At 50.5% G+C, this 21798-nt stretch overlaps 1 protein-coding gene across 3 annotated transcripts in view; it reads left to right on the plus strand.

The window, feature by feature from the left end:
- LOC148474470 (uncharacterized) overlaps positions 1 to 21798 on the plus strand; it is a 60205-nt gene that overhangs the window by 23183 nt on the left and 15224 nt on the right. For 2 of the 3 annotated variants that reach the window (XM_088458550.1, XM_088458551.1), the window contains 4 exons: positions 1305 to 1365; positions 2218 to 2349; positions 8408 to 8526; positions 21283 to 21377. In XM_088458550.1, the coding sequence (XP_088314676.1) occupies positions 1305 to 1365; positions 2218 to 2349; positions 8408 to 8526; positions 21283 to 21377 (407 nt within the window). The remainder of the gene's footprint in view (positions 1 to 1304; positions 1366 to 2217; positions 2350 to 8407; positions 8527 to 21282; positions 21378 to 21798) is intronic. The other variant, XM_088458552.1, reaches the window with a different exon arrangement.

Here is a 21798-nt window from a genome sequence, read left to right on the forward strand (position 1 = left end):
ACAGCATTCAGCAGGTATACACCAAGCCTCACTAGTCACAGAGCTAAAATGGCGCCTGCTCTATATACCCCCTAGTTAGGCCCGCCCATTATTTACATTTTGCTGAAATCTTGAAGATCATCGTCAGGTGTTTGGTAAGCTAACGATGTATCGTGTACGATCTAACAATTTGCAAATCGTTAAGGACGTACGTTAGATCGTTGGGCAGATTGGACACTTTTTAGCACCATATTGTGTCCCGGAGCTGCCTGCGAGAGTTCAAGGGAAATCGCTCACGATTTCGCATCGTGATTACATCGCCTAGTGTGTACGCACCTTAACACTAAACCAGAAATTGGCTCTCAATATTCTATCATTGTTGGCATGCTGAATGTCGATCTCCCATACATGCCGACATTGTGAATGTATACCATGTTTTAGCAATTAGCTACCTGTATTATCTTACATCACAAAACATTATCATCAGAACTGCTAGTCTCCTCTTCAGTGTAGCCATGCCCCCAAAGAGGGAGGGAGACCACACGCTACACCCTAACTAACAATGGACATGCACAATTGGGACAGGGCTGTAGAGGATTGACGGAATGTAATGATTACTGGACCCTGGGGCCTGATTCAGCGATATGTGGTAAATGCAGCCGCTCACGCTGTAGCTGTTGCGGGAATATGCTCATCTCAGCCTTTCGTGTGGGAAGTGTGATGGAGAGTATGAGCGGTGAGACGCCCACTGTCAGGCTACTTGGTCTGTTGTAAACAGATTGTAAACACTCCAACATCGGTTGCACCATCAACATTTGCAGTAGCCCATGGTCTACTCAGAAGCTGTGGATTTGCAATTGGGAACGCAGCTGTGCCTGTGACATGCCCATGAACGGCCCCGTTTTGCGTTCACTTTAGGTCACCTCCCAGCCACCATCAAAATATGCCCAGAGATCACAAACCCCTTCTCAAATGCTAGCGATGCTGTACGCCATTGCTGCCTTGGGTTCGCGCGTGCGCAGTAAGGATTTCTCTGGCTTTTTGCACAAGCGCAGTACAATAAAATCGCTAACTGCAGGAACATTGCTTCCATCTCTGAATCAGCCCACCGTCTAGTATATTATGTGTTAGTATGTGTTGGGTATAAAATACTGGGCGTTTGGGCTGTAAAACATCTCACAGAATTGCATGCTGGTCATTGCTAATGCTTTTTTTCATCCACATGATGCATAAGTGTGCGTGCGGAATATACGCATGTTTGTGTGTGTATGTACAGATATACTTCTAGAGATTCAGCATACATAATATATTGTTTTGTTTTAAAGCAGCCTTCAAAGAGTTACACTGCCAGCACAAATGCCACCGGAGGCCGTGAAGACCCGATGGGTATAGTGCAGATTCTTTCCTTATTATTATTATATAATAATGTACAGGTTGTCCTTTTCTAGTGTAGCAAACACTTTGCTATTTGTATACTGATAAGTATTGACTTTGGGCCTGATTCACTACGGATCACTATTGCAGTGGCAGCTGCGATTACGCACGGAGGACTGCTGCGAAAATATGCTAATGACTGCAATCACACAGTCAGCATATAGACGCCCACTACCGCTATCTCACATCCGTAATACCTTGCAGTGCTGTATATACATTGGTAACATCGACTAACATCGGACCCTCGCGCAGAATTACAGCAGGTCTGACCTTACTCAGAAATTACTAACCTCGTTGCACGTAGTGAGTACAAGCTGCGTATGCCATGCTTTCTTTCTACGCGAGCGATCGCAATGATAACTCAACACAGGCGCACTGCGATGCATGCGCAGAACGCACCATTGACCGATCTGCGTGCGCTACTGCAGTTGCGATCTGTGATTTAATCAGGCCCTTGCCCCTTTTAAGCCAGCGAAAGTGTTTAACTCTCCCTCGTGATCAAGACCATTCTATTACTAGGAAATGTAACTTTAAAAACTCCTCAATCCGGGAAAGTGATTGTCTCCAATGAACCAAGTTGCAGGACTGCTGGATTCACCATGTAATCAGTGCAGCCATTAAATCTGAAGTCTGTGTATGTTAATGCACAACATGTATTATAGACATGTACAGTATAATGTAGCTCCTGACAGCAACAGTCATTCATCCACCTCCCTTTGGAAAGCCGCTATTGTTACAGATGTTATTGCTCTCATATTTGTAACCATAAGACTGTAAACCATTTTCCGTTTTCATGTTTCCCAGCATTGCTAAAGAGGCGACAGTCCCCAGACAAAGTTGTGGATATAATGAAAAGAAAGCGATGTGACGATGAAGACCCAGGAGATGATCATTGTAAACGAAGTAGAATTTTCAGTTCATGTCAGCAAAAAAATGGTAAATGTGCAAGAGGTCTCTGTGTTCCCTCACCCAGCCTGCGCTACATATATTGTGTCAGTGGGAGAAGCTGCATTATGAAGCAACAGAAGATGTTCCAGGCACTGCATGGCACTGTTCCCATAGCAAGCCTATGTAGCCAAACATAAACGTTCACATTGTCTGCAAACCGTGGGCAATAGGACGGGACATGGGCAGATAGGGAAGGGGATTATATAGGACAGCATTGCATAATGGACCTGTGAGCTGATTCAGACCCCCTCGCTAAGATGCAAACTCTTGCTGCTGCCGATGGTATGCAGTGTGTATGCATTGTGCGTATGCATCGCAGTGCGCGTGCGCATACCTTAGCGAAATATCACAATGCATTCGCTTGCTGCGCATAGACAGCCCAGCAGAGTGAGTGACAGGAGAAGCCATTTGTAGGTACTAACGTGCTGGCCATTAAAAACGAGGGTGGAGGTGCAAACGCAGGCGTGCCTGAGCATCTCAACGGCGTTTTAGAGGTGTGCATAATTATAAGACAGCATCATAGTACACGTCACCTAGCTTGTTTTTACACTGAAGTGCTTGCGGCAGGGTATGGTCAACCTCAAGCGTGCACAAGTGGGCGTCTTAAGACAGGCGGGTGGGGTCTGCATACACTATGTGATTGATCTCTAAGAAATGCTGGGCGTCCTAATGCATTGATGTGCGATAGCACTGCCTACGCAATTTGCATACACATAGTGCGAGCAGCTCTGAATCAGGCCCCTGGTTCAGAGTCGTTACGCTATGCCAATGTTTTTGCAGTTGATTGCTTATCCGCCGTCTGAGCATGCATCCGTGTCGCACTGCGCATGCGTCAAGTTACATTACATTACCGTAATTGCTCGCTGTGACTATTTGCAGTGCAATTGACAGTCAGGGAGCATTTGAGGGAGGTAACTGGGAGTGGAGGCAAAGAACGCAGGCGCATCGCGACCATTTCAGTAGCATGTCTCACCCTGTAACTGTTAGGCCGTATGCAAGCAATATGGCTCCAGGATCTCAAGGCCTGATTCAGACCCGCTCGCGAGCGCTATGCGCTCGTAAGCGGGTCGATTGTGGCCCAGTGCGCATGCGCGCGACGGAGCTGGCTCCATCGTACGCATGCGCGTGACCCGGATAAAGACGGGCAAACCGTCGCTCCGGGTCTCGTACCAAAGGGGGCGTGCTGTCGATGTTGAGTGATGTTAGTGGGAGAGCTTTCGGCTCTGTTAGAGCCGAAAGCTCTCTGGGGCTTGCGGCAACGAGACCCTACCACAAGGGTCTCGTCGCAAGCCCGATGGTCTTGACCATCGCGACCATCTTCCTGGCCGCTCGCTATAGCTGTGGGTGGATACCCACAGCTATGCGAGCGGCCAGGAGGCCGCTCTAAAAAAAACAGAATGCCGGCCCTGATTCAGAGCGAGCACTCTGTCAGAGCGTCCGGCTCTGAATCAGGCCCCCAGTTCCCATGCCCATTCTGCGGCACCATAGGCTTACTCAGAGCTGCAACAGTCGAATGATCAGCGACTGATGCTGCGTCTGTGAATGCAGATGCTGCAACATTTTCCCAGATGCTTGGATTTGCAAAGCCGCAGGTGGCGGCTGCGACATTTGCATATCTTCGTTCATAGTTAAGTACACAGACGCAGCAGTGGAGGCATTAGCGTACAACGCAGAATCAGGCCCACAATTTGATATTAGTGATGAAATATCTAGTACCAGATAGCAACTGCAGCTTTATACCGTGCATGTTACTAAATCAGGGCTCGGCAAACTCTCTAAAATCTAGAAGCCTGCTTAAAAGTTTGGGAGACAGATTCTCGTCTCCAACCAAATTATATGAAAATTTGTATAGACCAGCAAACATGCCCCTCAGGCCTCCCCACATGCCATCAGACCAACACACATGGTCCTTCAATGCCCATCAGACCCAGCCACATGCCTATCTTCTGGTGCCCAATTCATAGTGTACCACAACAGCAGGACCCCCAATTCATAGCATGCCATATTGTAGAATAATAATCATTTTATAGTGGGAAGACCAAATTAGGCACAGCAGAAGGTCAGGGCAGTATAGAGGTGTTTGGGGGACGGTGGTGTGATGTTAATTAATGTGCAGCCAGAAGCAACGTGTGTTACTGTGCTTGATGGCTGCTGCTGCTCTGATTCTCCCCTGGGAATGATGGAACCTCCGAGGATGCTGGAGCCTGGGACCACTGGGGCCGCCGGGGGTGCAAAGATTGCTAAACTTGGTGCTGTAGATGGGACTGCCAAGGTCCCCCACGTGCTCACACAGAAACTCCAGTAAACCCAAATGCACCAAAATTCTTATTAAGGAGAAGGGCAACATCAGGATCTACATAACAGAATTATTTTACAATAAGTGGGTAATTAATGATATACAGGAGGGCATGTCAACAGTATATATATATATATATATATATATATATATATATTTGGACAAGCAGTACTGTAGCCATGTCCACCAACAAATAACTGACCCAATGATGAATGGTCAGCACAATTTACCTAAAGTAATAATTTTTCTAAATTTTTCATTTAGAAACTTTTGGCCTTTGGGTGCTGTAAAAAAATGCTGACACTCTAGGGCGCCATGATTCAAAAATGTTGGCAACCACTGGCTTAATGCATGGTCAGTGATTCAGAACTACAGTATTATATACAGTACTCTAGTTCCTAGTAGTTTCAGCATTCAGAAACAATTGTAAGCTGTGTACAGTACATACTTTACAGACTGTGCTCTATATTCAAGCGCACTCTGGGGGTCATTCAGACCCGCTCGTGAGCGGCAGTACGCTCGCAAGCGGGTCGATTTTCCCCCACTGCGCATGCGCACGACGGAGGGAGCTCCGTCGTGCGCATGCGTGAGACCCGGCGAGCGACGGGCTCTCCATCGCTCCGGGTCTCGCACCAAAGGGGGCGTGCTGTCGATGTTGATTGACAGCACGCCCCCTTTGGTGGGCGTGCCTGCCAGACGGAGGCGTTCCCATGGGAACGCCTACCGTCTCAAGCCGGCCCCACTGACATCACTAGTGATGTCAGTGGGAGTGATTTTGGCTCTGATAGAGCCAAAATCACTCCAGGGCTTGCGGCAGCGAGACCCTACCGCAGGGTCTCCGTCGCAAGCCCGATGGTCAAGACCATCGCTACCATCATCATGGACGCTCGCTATAGCTGTGGGTGGTAACCCACAGCTATGCGAGCATCCATGAGGACGCTCCAAAAAAAGGTAGGAGGGCCCTGATTCAGAACGAGCACTCTGGTCAGAGCGTTCAGCTCTGAATCAGGCCCTCTGTCTGCACCTGGGATATAGCTAAAAAGAATTGGGATAATTGATCTGTGTATATGACACATTTTGCACACCAGCAGGCATTTTATAAATGGATCATCATTGACCTATAGACTATACACTGATGAGTCAAAACATTATGACCACCTGATTAATACTGTATACCGTTGTTCCTCCGTGTGCCGCAAATACAGCTCTGACTTGCTGTAGCATGGCATCTACAAGACCTCTAATGGTGTCCTATGGTATCTGGTACTAGGATGTTACCAGCAGATCCTTTAACTCTAGTAAAGCTAGGTACACACCTGACAGATTTGCCAACAACTAGACAAATTCGGATGACCAAAATGATCCACCAGACGTGGAGCTTACACACTACACATTAATTGCTCTGTTTCCAACAATCACCATTAAGGTGACAGGTTTTTATATGCAAGATCGGGCCGAATTCCAAACGATGCCTTTCCGATGAGACCCACATAACGTGTTCAGCACATGCTGTATCGAAGGAATCGGTATGAATTACCGCTGGCCGCGGGGACAGCCGCTGGCCGACATGGCTGAAAATCCTGATCGTCCCAAGGTACTGTAAGTATTAACTAACCTCCCCCCCCCCTAACCCTCCTTAGTTGTGCCTAACCCTAACCTTCCCCCCAGTGCCTAACCCTAATTCCCCCCTTCCCCGCCTAACCCTAAGACCCCCGGGGGGTTGCCTAACCCTGAGTCCCCTCCGGGCGTGCCTAACCTTCCCTTGCCTAAGCCTAACTTCCCGGGGGGGTGCCTAACCCTAAGTTCCCCCAGGGAGCCCTAAACCTTTTACCACGATGTGTGCCACAATCTCCCTTCTGTTGGTGTGAACCAGATGGGACAGCCTTACTTGACCTCTCGCACTGAGGAGTCTTGGCTGCCCAACACTGTGTTGATGGTTTGTGGTTTTTCTCTCATTGATCCACTGTTGGTCGGTCCTCACCACGGATGACTTTGAGCACCCCACAAGCTTTGCTGTTTGGGAGATGCTATGACCCAGTCGCCTGGCCCTTATCAAAATCACTTCATCACCTTGACTACGAGTGCCTATGGTCAGCTTACCTTCTAATACAAATGTGTCCACATAGACCGATCCTCAAATTGTATCAAATAGCCCCGTATGGCGCGCCACAGACTTTGTGACTTTTTCTTAAAACGTGTCTTAATCTTCTACTTGCTACCAATTATTTTGTGACAGAAAATACTAATTCTAAGTACTTAGGGCTTGCTTCATAGATGTACGCTAATTCCCGCCGCAGCTGCGAATATATACACAGTGGATGTGCGAAAATATGCAAATGTCGCAGCCGCCTGGATTTGTATTAAGACGCAGAGTGTACACAAATTCCATACATACGGTAGTCTCACATTGTGCTTTACCTGCTCACCTCTATGGGGCTGGGAAGTAAAACGTGAGATATAGGATGCCATAATTGCATCACAACAGCGTATCACCAATACATGGCTTCTAGCTGAATTGCCTCCTATCTGTAACTACGATCCAGATTCATAGGTGGACAGACTTAGGGCCTGATTCAGAGCCGCTCATAAGCGGCCGCTCGTTCGTTCCGAGCGATGTTTGCCCAACTGCGCATGCGTACGGATCGTAATATGCATGCGCGAACCAGTCTGTGCGGCCGAAAATCGTTTGTTCGCTAAATAGCGAATGCTGCTATTTTGAGTGACAGTAGTAGGCGTATGTGGGTGGTAACGGGGGAAGGTGCTTGAAAACGGGGAGTGGAGATCCGAACGCAGGCGTGCTTAAAAGTCAAAACGGGCGTTTTAAGGGTGTGCATAATTAATACAGCAGCGTCATTGACCACGTCACTGGGTTATTTTATAGTCAGAACTGCTCGCAAGATTGTGGTAGGAAAAACCAACCACAAGAATAGCGAGCAGTTCATACGCTGGTCGATGTACTCGATTAATCTAATAAATAGCGGACATGACGTAGGATGCGAGCGGCCAGGGGGCGTAGTTTTCCAAAAAACAACCGCATGTTTTGTTCACTCGTTCAGACCTAGAGGCGTGAACAGACCGCAAAGAGCGAACGGTTCATTTGAATAGCCACCCCTTTTTTCTGAACGTGCGAGCGCAAATAGCGTCCGGCTCTGAATCAGGTCCTTAGGCCATAAGGCACAAGCTCCCAATGTTTTCAGTCTGTGCTTCCGTCCTGGAAATTACCGCTGGCAAATGCATATAGGAACTGCATAGAGATCCATGCTATTTTGATAGGTGATCCTGGGGTGGAAGGGGGAGCCTGCCCCGATGGCCTTAAGATTGCTCAAATGTCGGATGGTACGACTTTCAATGCAGTGGATTAGAACCGCAGCTTGGTGGGTGTCTCAGTAGGAAGCCCATCGGCTGCGGCATTATCATAAGTTTTCAGTAGCAACTGCGACAAGTGAAAAACGTTCCTGCACCTCTGTATCCGTGTTATCAGTGTGCATGGGTGTTCTGAACCCTAGGTAAACGAGCATTTTAGGTTAAATAAATAGAAGTTCTATATAAGTTCCAGTAACAAAATACCCTTTGTACCATCATTAGAGTGAGGAAGTGACCGCTTTATGCTTGTCGCTGACAGTGATCATCTAATTGCATAGAAAATGCTGCTATATTTGCAAGAGCATAAATGAGCGCGCTGTATGAGAATTCAGTATATGCATCTCTTTGCTTGGGTCCTAACATGTACTTTAATTTTGTTTTGTGAAGTCTCAGAAGAACGGGAAGGAGAGGGATCTCAGTCGGATCCTCATGCATTGGAGAACACGCAACACAGATTCATTTCGTTCCTCGGAAGCTTCACCGGAGACTGTAAAAACACAATGACGGTAAAATCGTTTTATTCCATTGCCAATTTGCAATATATTTCTATTATGCCAGTGACATTTGATTTATATTATATTTTCCCATCACTGTATCCCCTGCAAGAGGTCCCCCAGGTACAATGTAGCGGTTGGAGTAACCTGGAGTAACCTCAAAAGGGTTAAACCCATTAAACAAATAGATTTAATACCTTTAAAATATATGTCTTGGTATGTGAGTTCCCATATTGCCACCTGCACCTAAGCGTGTTATGTAGCCAGCTGAGTGTCTGCATGCCTCTGGTCATATATGTGGGACAGACATGCCTAGAGTCATGCAGACACACAGACATGCACAGAGCCGTACAGACACACAGGGCTCCATTCAGTTAGGTGCGACTTTGCAAAGCAAGTTTCTTTCATGAAATCCGCACACTTTGCACTAATGCGCGCTTCCGAGATATGCAAGAAAAGCAAACTGGAAAAAGAACATGTAAAAGTGGGGAAACCGTCCTGACCCCCAAAACTTGGCAACTGAGATAGCAGGACCATATAGAAGGTTGTTATGGCCATAAGTTAAGTACTAGAGGTTCTTAAAAGGTGCTAAGTATCTGTTTCTTGCACTTTAATATTGCTCGAAAAATGATAGGAAGCAATTGTTTTTCATCAAGTCTTTCTAGCATTTTGGGGTACAGGAAAATGCTTGTACAGTGATTTTTCAGTGTATTTATACAAGTTTGCAAGAAGCCTGAATAAAGGCCCTGATTCAGAGCCGCTCGCTCTGAATCAGGGCCGTTTTTTTCTTTTGTAAGAACGGCCTCCTGGCCGCTCGCATAGCTGTGGGGGTGACCACCCACAGCTATAGCGAGCGGCCATGATGATGGTCGCTATGATGATGGTCGCTATGATAGGGTCTCGTGGCCGCAAGCCCCAGAGAGCTTTCGGCTCAAAGAGAGCCGAAAGCCCTCCCACTGACATCACTTATGATGTCAGTGGGGCCGCCCCAGACGGTAGGCGTTCACATGGGAACGCCTCTGTCTGGGCAGCAAACCCCCCCCCGGCGTGCTGTCACTCAACATCGACAGCTCGCCCCCTTTGTTCCGAGACCCAGAGCGACGGATTGGCCGGGTCTGAATCAGGTCCAAAGGCTTTTACCTCTCATCTGCCAGTTCTAAAACCCTCTCCCCTATCAATGTACTTTTTATAGAAATTCACCTGATAACTGACAAGGCCAAATTATGTTAAGCCCCTCCATTAGTGGGGTACCAGAGGTTCTGCACTATGGGGCTAATTCAGATATGTGCGCTAAACCGATGGTTAGCGTACATCTCCTATTGTGCCGGTCTGCGTCGGTGCAAGACCCGTACTGTGCATGTGCCTCCATTTCTAGGTGGGGAGGGGGTGGCAACCTCCTCCGTTTCTCCAAACGGAGGTGTGTTGCTGCCGTTGTGGAGGGACGGACAGGCCAGGATCACCAGTCGATTTCTTGGGCGAACAGCGTTCGCCGGCTTGAGTGGTCACTCAACCCGACAGAGGATCACGCATATGTTTCGATGCTGCGTGCAGGAGGCGTGATGTCTCCTGCTGCATTACCATAATAGTGCTATCACACTGTGATAGCAATGCCATCGAACTGAATCACCTCCGATGTCCTGACATTGTTACCTTAAAATAAAGATTCTCGCTACCATTTCACCTGCTCGGGAGGGGGGGGAATGCGCACAAAAAAACATGAAAAATCAATGCAAGTTTGGATTTGGATTGCAACTGACATTCACAGTGCGATTTCGCTGTGAGAACAGCTCGCAGGATCTGGCTCACATCTAATTAGATTGACGTCACAGACATGTACAGGGTGACACATACAATACAGGAGGGCCTGACATACATAGATACAGATTTTTCCACACAACCTGGGGCCTGATTCAGAGATGGACGCATTGTTGATGTTGCACGCAGTAGATCGATTTTCTTTTTTGCCACTGCGCATGCGTCAAAGCCACCGTGCACACATGCAGCGATGAATTGGTGCCGGCGAACGCATAGAGGTCTTCTGTGCAAAAGTGAGTGTCAAGTGGTCACTTTGTACACTTGCAGCATCTCAAGTCCGCCGCTTGTGTACAGAGACGCAACCATCGGACGCACATCGGTGGGCAGAGCCTTAACTGCATATTGCATCGCAATCGCAGCCTGTTACATGCCCCCGAAACGGCTACATGCCCCCGACTAGGTCTCCCCCCAGCTACTGCCCACAAAGGGTCCCTGACTTTCCATCAATTTGCCAATAAATCATCTCTGCAACTGCCATCGTAAGACCATCGCAGCACATGTGCAGTGCGACTCCACAAATGCGCAGTAGACAAATCATTGGCCATTTGCGGAAACATCGGCTTTGCATCCATCTCTGAACCAGTCCCATAGGCAGATAAGAAGGAAAGAGAGAGGAAGCGCTGGGGACAACATTTAGTGTATGTATTTACAGATGGGTCCACATACATTTAGCCTCCTGGCGCGATAAACAGCCCTTTTAGTCACGCCATGCCGTGGCATGACTCAGTAGCGCCGAGCATCTTTTCGTGCCTCTCTTTACCTTCAAATGCGTCTTATTCGCAGAACGATGCAAATAGATAGCACAAGCAGCTGTGGGTGTATCTGCATGCTAAACACCACGTTACAGTGTTCCAGCCGCTGACACTGTACGTAACATTTAGCATGCAGATACCCCCGCACTCACTTAGGGAACATAGGCATGCTGCATATCATATTAATAAGCAGAAGCTGCTTGTGCTATCTGGGCCTGATTCAGAGCCGGACGCTCTGACCAGAGCGCTCATTCTGAATCAGGGTCCTCCTACCTGAAATTGGAGCGGCCTCATGGACGCTCGCATAGCTGTGGGTTACCACCCACAGCTATAGCGAGCGTCCATGATGATGGTCGCGATGGTCAAGACCATCGCGACCATCAGGCTTGCGATAAGACCCTGTGGTAGGGTCTCGGTGACCGCAAGCCCTGGAGTGATTTTAGCTCTATCAGAGCCAAAATCACTCCCACTGACATCACTAGTGATGTCAGTGGGGCCGGACTCAGACGGTAGGCGTTCCCATGGGAATGCCTCTGTCTGGCAGCCACGCCCTCACCATCGACAGCACGCCCCCTTTGGTGCGAGACCCCAAGCGACGGATTCCCCGTCGCTATGCGGGTCTCGCGCATGCGCATTAGGGCACCATCGACCCGCTTGCGAGCGTCCTACGCTCACGAGCGGGTCTGAATCAGGCCCTCTGTTCACATCCTTGTGTGAATAAGATGCATTTGAAGGTAAAAATACGTACAAAAAGTCTCACTGAGCTCCCGCGTTGTGTGGTGCGACTATTAGCGCACGGAGGATAGATGTATGTGGGCACATCTATTCCTACAAGCTTCACTGCAATCTCCAGCACTTTGTTTCACTTTTATGTAGACGCCATGATGTCAGCTCGCAGTACTCCCAACGCGTTTAGTCACCCTGATGACTTTGTTGGTTGTTGGTGTAATGGATAGCATTACTGCCACACAGCATTGTTCTTGTCACGCTCCGGACTATTAAACCCACTTTCTTACCTCTCCGATGCCTGTCCAGGATACCACGCTGCACATTGCCCCCGGCTGGTGCTGTCTGTGCTGCTCCTGCCCTGTCCGCTCAGTGTCCTGTTACTGAGCATGGAGATGGCTCTCCGCAGCCTCTTGCTCACAGCGTGTTTTCCCACCATGATAGCATACAGGCTGCACTCCTAAACAATAGTATGGGTGCAGCCATGTTGGACTCTGTCACCTGATGCTCTTCCTCCACTCAGAGTGCTGCTCCCAGACCAGCTGATTGCAGCATCCATTCCCTGGGGATCCTCCCCTATAAATTAAATTTCCTGACTGGCCTCTGTTGCCAGTACAACGTCGCTTCTTGCTGAAGTTACAGCTCAGTACTGAGCTCCCATGTACTCTGTATCTGATTGGTCCCAGTCCATTATGGTATCCGGTCATTAGGTTTACATTGTCTAGATAGACAATGTTTGGGTAGACAATGGAAGATAGACAGGGACTGAAGGTCGACTAGTAACAAGGTCGACGGAAGGAATGTCGACAGTGTCAGAAGGTTGACACACTAAAGGTCGGCAGGGTCAGAAGGTCGACATGGCCAGAAGGTCGACACGCTAAAGGTCGGCTGGCAACAAGGTTGACATGTGCTGAAGGTCGACATGGTCATTAGGTCAACACTCATATGGTCGATATGCAAATGGTCGACACATGGTTTGTTTTGTTTTTTAGCCCTCATCTTTACCCTAACCCTCCTCTTGGTGCCTAACCCTAACCATCAGGGTAAGTGCCTAACCGTCGGAGTAAGTGCCTAACCCTAACCGTCGGAGTAAGAGCCTAACCCTGACACTAACCCTAAAAAAGAAAAAAAGTGTCGACCATTTGACTATATGAATGTCGACCTACTGCCTGTCGACCTTGTTACAAGTCGACCCATCGGAGTATGGGCCTGATTCAGAGCCGGACGCTATTTGCGCTTGCTCTTCCAGAAAATAGGGGTGGCTATTCAAATGAACCTTTTGCTCTTTGTGGTCTGTTCACGCCTCTAGGTCTGAACGAGCGAACAAAACCTGCGGTCGTTTTTTTTTAAAAATACGCCCCCTGGCCGCTTGCATCCTACGTCATGTCCGCTATTTATTAGATTAATCGAGTACATCGACCAGCGTATGAACTGCTCGCTATTCTTGGGGTTGGTTTTTGCTACCACAATCTTGCGAGCAGTTCTGGCTATAAAATAACCCAGTGACGTGGTCAATGACGCTGCTGTTTTAATTATGCACACCCTTAAAACGCCCGTTTTGACCTTTAAGCACGCCTGCGTTCGGATCTCCACTCCCCGTTTTCAAGCACCTTCCCCTGTTACCACCCACATACGCCTCATTCTGTCACTCAAATTATCAGGCATTCGCTATTTTGCGAGCACATGAATTTCGACCGCACTGACTGGTTCGCGCATGCGTATAACGATCCGTACGCATGCGCAGTTGGGCAAACATCGCTCGTAGTGAACGAGCGGCCGCTTACGAGCGGCTCTGAATCAGGCCCTATGTCCCTAACCGTCGGAGTAAGTGCCTAACCCTGACACTAACCCTAAAAAAAATAAGTGTCGACCATTTGACTATATAAGTGTAGACCTACTGCCTGTCGACATTCATACCTGTCGACCTTGTTACCAGTCGACCTTTAGTGTGTCGACCTTCTGACCCTGTCGACCTTCAGTCCATGTCGACCTTTAGTACCTGTTAACATATTGCCTGTTGAACTTCTGTACCTGTCGACCTATTGCCTGTCGACCGTCTGTACCTGCGACCTATTGCCTGTTGACCTTCAGTACCTATCGACCTTGTTACCAGTCGACCTTTAGTGTGTCGACCTTCAGACCCTGTCGACCTTCAGTCCCTGTCTATCTATTGCCTGTCTATCTTCCATTGTCTACCCAAACATTGTCTTTCTACTTAAGGGTCCATAGGGGGTCCACAGGGTTGACCTTGGGGTATAGCTGGATCTGGATCCACGGGCACCACGCAGTTAAAGCTTTGCTGCTCCCAGGATGCACTTGGGTCCGTCCTCCTCTATACCCCGCCCCCGACCACAGGCACCTCAGTTTTAGGTGGTGCCCGGCCGGAGTCGGGTCACCCTGGAGCAGTGGGGCTACATAAGCAGCCCCTAAGCTTTATTTTAATTTTTTTTAAAGAAGATTTTATTATTTAATTTTTTTACTATCTTCAGAGCGGCAGCATAAGACTGTCCATCTGGACGTCCATGCTGCCGCTCCAACAAGCCCCGCTGGCGCTGCGACGCCGGTACTGATCCGGGGATCGCAGCGGGACCCCGGAGTCAGTGCTAGCGTGGCTCCGGGACCTCCCACAGACCGCTGCCGGACGCAAGGGGCCAGGTAAGCCGCGTGCAGCGCTGTCAGCACTGCGCGCGGGGGAAGTAATGCAGTCTTTATGCCGCCGGTCTCTGGGGGCAGACCGGCGGCGCTAGTAGCGGCGGCGGGCACCCCCCTCTGTGGATTACCCCGCGTGTCCGCTGGACCACCAGGGTGTAAGGCCGGTAGGGAACGGCGTCCCTGGGGTTCCATACTAGCAGTGGAGGCAGCCTTCCCTGCTTGAGCGGCTCCTCCCCTCAGCCCAGCGCGCCTTCTCTCAAGCGTGCTGGCGTCGCTGGGCTGTGCTCTCTCGGCCACTCCTCCTCAGAGCTCTCCGGCGGCCATCTTCCCAGGCAGCAACGCAGAGCTCCCAGGCAGGCTTCCAGTGGACCGGTCCCCCTGCGTACCTCTCCCCTGATCAGGACAGTGTTCGCAGCGCTATAGCCCTCGCAGACCCTGAATCTGGGAGGTTGATTGTAGCTGAAGGTGCAGTGAGTATATCTTCTCTGCATGGTATGTGACTATTGCTAGTGCTGCTGTCTGTGCTTTTTCTACTTACTGTCAGCTTTTTACCTATCCCTTTCCTTCTACGGCCCGCAGGTGCGTGGGGGAGGGGTGTTCTTTCTGTGTACCTCACTTATATAGATCTACGTATTTGTGAGGTCCGTCACATACAGCGGTGTGCTACTCAGTACCAGATTGTGGGCTGTTTGTGTTGCATACTTGGGAGTGCGTGGGTGTTATACGCCTTACCTCGTTTCGGTGATACACGTTTATTGCAAAAAGTTTGTGTCATGTCTGATGAGGAGAATGAGCGCTCCGAGGCTCCTGTGTTGTTTTCCTGCCGTCGCTGTTCGGCAGGGGTCGACGGGTCGGATTTGTCTCAGGACAGTCTGTGCGGGCGGTGCCAGCTGGTGCCTGGTCCCTCTAAACCCCCGGTGGCGCAGGATCCTCCGTGGGCGATGTTTACGCAGGTGCTGGCGTCGATCGCGGACCGGCTTGCGGCCCCTACTGCGGCCCCTTCTAGGGCGTTGCCCCAGCCTACCATCCCACGTTCCCCCGGTGTGTGACGCGTCTGGTGCAGTCTCCGCCCGGGTCTCAGACTGTGGGTCCTTATGCGGGTTTGCCTGTATTTGTGCAATCTCCCACGGTGCCGCAGCAGTCCATGGTGCCGTTTCAGGGGTATCCTCAGACGGTGCCCCCTCCCTGGGTGGATGTCCTCTCCAGCTCTGTTCAGAACCTGGCGGCTTCGTCATCGGCCTTTCAATCTATGTTGCACAGTGATTTGCCCCCACGGGCGTCCAAGCGACCCGTTCCGCCTTCACTGGCGGCTCAGTTTACGGACACGGATTTGTCTTCGGATGACGGAGAGATACATGAAGACTCTGACTCGGATGCCGGGGCCCAGGAGGTGGAGGCTAAGTCCTCCATTAATGTGCCGGCATTGGTTAGGGCGGTGCGGGCCATCCTTCATATTGAGGAGGATGTGCAGGCTCCCAGGTCAAAGTACCCTAACTTTAAAAAGGCCAAGGTGACTTCGACGGTTTTTCCCCTGTCAGACCAGTTAACGGATCATATGGCAGGGGCCTGGCAGTTGCCCAGCAAGAGATTCCAACCGCAGAAACGGTTGGCTTCAAACTATCCGTTTCCTGAGGCTCATTGCAGGAAGTGGGAAACTCCGCCTGCGGTGGATTCCCACGTTACCCGCTTAATTAAAAGCGCTACGCTGCCTCTGTCGTCTATCTCCTCCCTGAAAGATCCCACGGACAGGAAAGTGGAGATTTGTTTAAAATCTATTTACTCTCTCTCGGGGGCGGTGGCCCGTCCGTCCATGGCCATCTCTTGGGTGGCTAAGGCCATCGAGAGCTGGGCCAACGCCTTGGAGGATACCTTTCCGGAAGATGCTCCGGAGATCCAGAAGCGTTGATAGGACAAATGAGGGATGCGGCTTCCTACATTGGGGAAGCTTCGTTAGACGCGAGCCTGCTGACCTCTCGGGTGTCGGCTGCAGCTGTGTCGGCGCGTCGGTCCTTGTGGCTGAGGTCTTGGAGAGCTGACGCTGACTCCAAAAAGGGCCTGGAGGCCTTACCTTTTAATGGGGAGTTGCTTTTTGGTCCAGACTTGGACAAAATTGTGGATACGCTGGCTAAGTCTAAGTCAGCCTTCCTCCCTTCGGCTTCTGCACCTACCAAGGTACGGAGCTCTGCCTTTTGGTTCTTTCGGGTTCAGGGCAAGGCTAAAGGTCAGTCCTTCCCGAGGCAGTCGGCGACCAAGGCCGCTTCTAAGCCCAAGAAGCAGGTCTGGAGTGCCAGGCGCCCTTCTTCCAAGCAGGAGGATAAGCCCTCTGCCTGATGGGACGGGCCTCCCTCTGGGGGACCCCAGAGTGGGAGGCCGACTTCTTCTGTTTGCCCAGTGCTGGCACGATACCACCACGGATGCCTGGGTTCGAGAAGTGGTCTCCCAGGGGTACGCCCTGTCTTTTCGGCACAGACCGCCCCGCCAGTTTTTCTGCACCAGTCCTTCTCAGGATACGACCAAGACCTTACAGATTCAAGTGGCCGTAGAGTCCTTGCTGAAAGCAGTGGTCATTGTTCCCGTTCCTCAATTACAACAAGGGATGGGGTACTATTCTTCTCTGTTTCTGGTGCAGAAACCCAATGGTTCTCATCGCCCTATCCTCAATTTGAAGTCTCTGAACAAATTCCTCAGGTTTCCCAAGTTCAGGATGGAGACGTTACGTTCTATCATTCTGGCGATGGAACCGGGGGATTACATGGTGTCCCAGGATATCCAGGACGCCTACCTCCATGTTCCGATAGCACCTTCGCACCAGAGGTATCTGAGGTTCGCTATCCTTCAACACCACTATCAGTTCCGGGCGCTACCCTTTGGTCTCTCCACGGCAACGCGGGTGTTCACGAAGATTATGGCGGTGATGGCCGCACATCTGCGGAACCAGAATGTACGGCTGCTGCCGTATCTGGACGACCTCCTGTTGCTGGCGAGCTCCCCGGAGGTACTGCTTCAACATCTCCACCTGACGGTCGCTTGCCTGCAAGCGCACGGGTGGCTGATAAATTGGAAAAAGTCCTCCCTGATTCCATCTCAGCGGATGGTTCATTTGGGGGCCCTGCTGGATTCTCGTCAGCAGAGGATCTTCCTGACTTCGGAGAAGGTCTCCTCCCTCCAGCTGCGGATACACAGTTGCCTGAGCAGTTGCCGCCTGTCGGATCATTCGGCTATGAGAGTTCTGGGGTCCATGGTGTCGACATTCGACATGGTGGAATTTGCCAGTTCCATTCCCGGCCCCTGCAGGGGCTGATTCTATCAGAATGGAACGGGTTACCACACCGGATCCGCTCTCAGTTGCTGGTGTTGTCCCCGGAGGTTCGGCAGTCTTTGGCTTGGTGGCTTCAGACGGCTCATCTGCTCGAGGGGCACCCCTTTTGGATCCCGGACTGGGTCCTGCTCACGACGGATGCCAGTCTTCGGGGTTGGGGGGCAGTGACCGGCTCATTATCGCTTCAGGGTCGTTGGTCCGCGGAAGAAGCTCTTCTTTCCATTAACATTCTGGAACTGCGGGCAGTATACAGGGCCCTGCAGTCATCCGGCCCCGCTCTTCACGGAAGGGCGGTTCAGGTGCAGTCCGACAACGCCACCACGGTGGCGTACATCAACCACCAAGGAGGAACTCGCAGTCGGGCAGCGATGTCGGAGGTGTCTCGCATTCTTGCTTGGGCGGAGTGTCACATTCCAGCGATCTCGGCAGTCTTCATTCCCGGAGTCCTCAATTGGGAGGCGGACTTCCTCAGCCGTCACGACGTGCATCACGGGGAATGGTCGCTTCACCCAGAGGTGTTTCAGCTACTCGTGGACAGGTGGGGGCTGCCGGAGCTGGACTTAATGGCCTCCCGTCACAATCACAAGTTGCCCGTTTACGGGTCAAGGACAAGAGACGCAGGCGCCTGTCTGGTAGACGCGCTGTCGGTGAAATGGACGTTTCACCTGGCGTATCTGTTTCCTCCGATATCCATGCTTCCTCGGGTTCTGCGGAATTTCAAGCAGGACGGCGGCACGCTCGTGCTGGTAGCTCCGGCGTGGCCCAGACGTCCTTGGTACTCCGATCTGAGGTGCCTCTCCATCGACGCTCCGTACCTTCCTCCTCAGCGTCAGGACCTATTGTCTCAAGGGCCCTGCCTTTACCCGGACCTGGGTCGGCTGTCTTTGACGGCGTGGCTCTTGAGACAGCCGTCTTAAGGTCTCGGGGTTTCTCCAGTTCGGTCATTGGTACCATGCTTAGGGCACGCAAGCCTGCTTCCGCACGGATTTACCATAGGGTGTGGCACACTTACTTTCGGTGGTGTGAATCCAGAAGCTATGATCCTCAGGTGTTCCGGGTTTCCTGAATCTTGGAGTTCCTTCAATCAGGTTTGGACCTCGGCTTACGCCTTGCCTCTCTGAAGGTTCATGTGTCTGCTTTGTCCGTGTGGTTTCAACGTCGGATTGCTACACTGCCAGATGTTCACACCTTTTTCCAGGGTGTTCTCAGGATCCAGCCTCCCTTTGTGCCTCCGGTGGCTCCTTGGGACTTGGCGGTGGTACTATGGGTCTTGCAGAGTCCTCCTTTTGAGCCTTTTGAGTCGGTGGAACTCAAGTGGCTGACGTTTAAGACCGTTTTTCTCCTGGCAATTGCTTCTGAGAGGAGGGTGTCAGAATTGGGGGCGCTTTCCTGTCGCCCTCCCTTTCTGATTTTTCACCAGGACAGAGCGGTGCTCCGCACTCGTCCTGAGTTTTTGCCCAAAGTGGTCTCAAAGTTCCACATTAATCAGGAACTTGTTGTGCCAGCTTTTCAGTCACCTGATCTTTCAGCTGGTGAGGCTTCCTTAGATGTAGTCCGGGCACTTAGAATTTATGTGGACCAGACTGCTTCAGTTAGGAAGTCGGATTCATTGTTTGTCCTCTTCGGTTTTCACAAGAGGGGTTGGCCTGCCAACAAGCAAACGTTAGCCCGTTGGCTTCGTTCCGTTATTTGTGAGGCTTATGCACAGGAGGGTTTACCTGTGCCAGCCTCTGTTAAGGCTCATTCCACTCGTTCTGTGGGTCCCTCTTGGGCTGCTAGACGTGGCGCCTCCGCTGTTCAGCTGTGTAAGGAGGCCACTTGGTCTTCAATTCAAACGTTTTTGAGGTTCTATGCGTTTGACACCTTCGTCTCTCAGGATGCATCCTTCGGGCGCCAGGTGCTCCTTTCAGCACAGCAGCGACGCCAGCACGCTTGAGAGAAGGCGCGCTGGGCTGAGGGGAGGAGCCGCTCAAGCAGGGAAGGCTGCCTCCACTGCTAGTATGGAACCCCAGGGACGCCGTTCCCTGCCGGCCTTACACCCTGGTGGTCCAGCGGACACGCGGGGTAATCCACAGAGGGGGGTGCCCGCCGCCGCTACTAGCGCCGCCGGTCTGTCCCCAGAGACCGGCGTCATAAAGACTGCATTACTTCCCCCGCGCGCAGTGCTGACAGCGCTGCACGCGGCTTACCTGGCCCCTTGCGTCCGGCAGCGGTCTGTGGGAGGTCCCGGAGCCACGCTAGCACTGACTCCGGGGTCCCGCTGCGATCCCCGGATCAGTACCGGCGTCGCAGCGCCAGCGGGGCTTGTTGGAGCGGCAGCATGGACGTCCAGATGGACAGTCTTATGCTGCCGCTCTGAAGATAGTAAAAAAATAAAATAATAAAATCTTCTTTAAAAAAAATTAAAATAAAGCTTAGGGGCTGCTTATGCAGCCCCACTGCTCCAGGGTGACCCGTCTCCGGCCGGGCACCACCTAAAACTGAGGTGCCTGTGGTCGGGGGCGGGGTATAGAGGAGGACGGACCCAAGTGCATCCTGGGAGCAGCAAAGCTTTAACTGCGTGGATCCAGATCCAGCTATACCCCAAGGTCAACCCTGTGGACCCTATGGACTTCGTAGAAACAGAGATAACAAAGGTAAGCTCTTGTTATCTAGACAATGTAGACCCAATGAACCACACCCGTCCATAATATCCAGTTCCTTTATCTGGTAAACAAGTCTCCTAACTTCGGATTCTTATCAATTTAGTTCCCCAGTTCATCAACATCGGTTCTAACCGATCAAGTGCATCAATTCATCAACATCTGTTCCAGCTGATAAAATTCATCAATTTATTAATATCGGACTCGTATCAAGTAACTTCTTCAATTCTTCAACATCGGTCTCAAACCAATCAAGTTCATTAATTCTTCAACATCGGATTCAAAGCCATCAAGTTCTTCAAATCATCAACATCGGTCTCGATCGGGAATCTGCGCATGCGCAGGACCCATTCTGCGAGTTTGCAGAATGGGTCCTGCTAACGCGCACGCTAGCCCTTGAATGCCTCTGCTTGATTAACAGGCAGAGACATTTAAGGGGCTGTGCGGAGGCAGCTGGGGTTCAAGGAAACGTGGAGGACAATGGCCAGCCCAGGGACAGCGTGGATGTACGCAGTTTGCTGGGCTCGCCAGCCAGCCTGAGCAAACTGAGGCTTACTCAGCTGGCCGTTGATAGATTGTAAGCTTCACTGGGGCAAGGACTGATGTGAATGCTTAAATATGCTCTCTGTAAAGCGCTGATGAATAAATAACTTAATAAATAGATATATTTAGATAGAATATATATAATATAAATGTATACACCTCATTTTTAGTCTTTAGCATTTCTAATTTTATGATAATTTCTCACAAAATAAATGGGATATCCTTGTTTCAACACTTGAAATGTATATTTTTGGCACACATAGTTTTTGTTTTTAACTTTACTGTCATTTGATTTATTTATTTTCTCACCTGCATTCAGTTTAGATATAAAGAGATGGAAGTTCGGGCTCAGGAGGTGCTGACAACACAACACTCACATATTTCTAATTTCATAAAACAAATGCAACAGTACAAGTAAGTAATAAGGCTGAAGAGCGGGGTTCTGTTGCCGTGGGGATAGGAAAAGGGGCTTTTGGGCACTGTATATCCTGGGTACACAAAATTCAGGCCTTCATCAGTCAGCTTGGTTCCAAATGAGGGATATATTATTATTTTAGGCAAAGCCTAAAATTATATTTTACCCACCCTGCTTGCATAACATGGTTACTGTTGATTACATGATTTGCTAGTACCGCCATGGACCCCTCACAGCTGCCGGCTCACCCAAGCAGTGTACCAGCTACTCCAACACCAGAACTTGTAGAGAGATCCTTTCTGCTACGAGATACCGATGGTTGGTTCTGAATTTGGCATAAACCACATGAATCCATGGGGTCCATCCTGCCTGTTATCAACAGCTCAGGCTGGTGGTGGTGCAATGGTGTGAGGAATGTAT

Source organism: Taudactylus pleione, unplaced genomic scaffold (assembly GCF_031769625.1).
Source record: "Taudactylus pleione unplaced genomic scaffold, aTauple2 ptg000842l, whole genome shotgun sequence".
NCBI classification, from domain to species: domain Eukaryota; kingdom Metazoa; phylum Chordata; class Amphibia; order Anura; family Myobatrachidae; genus Taudactylus; species Taudactylus pleione.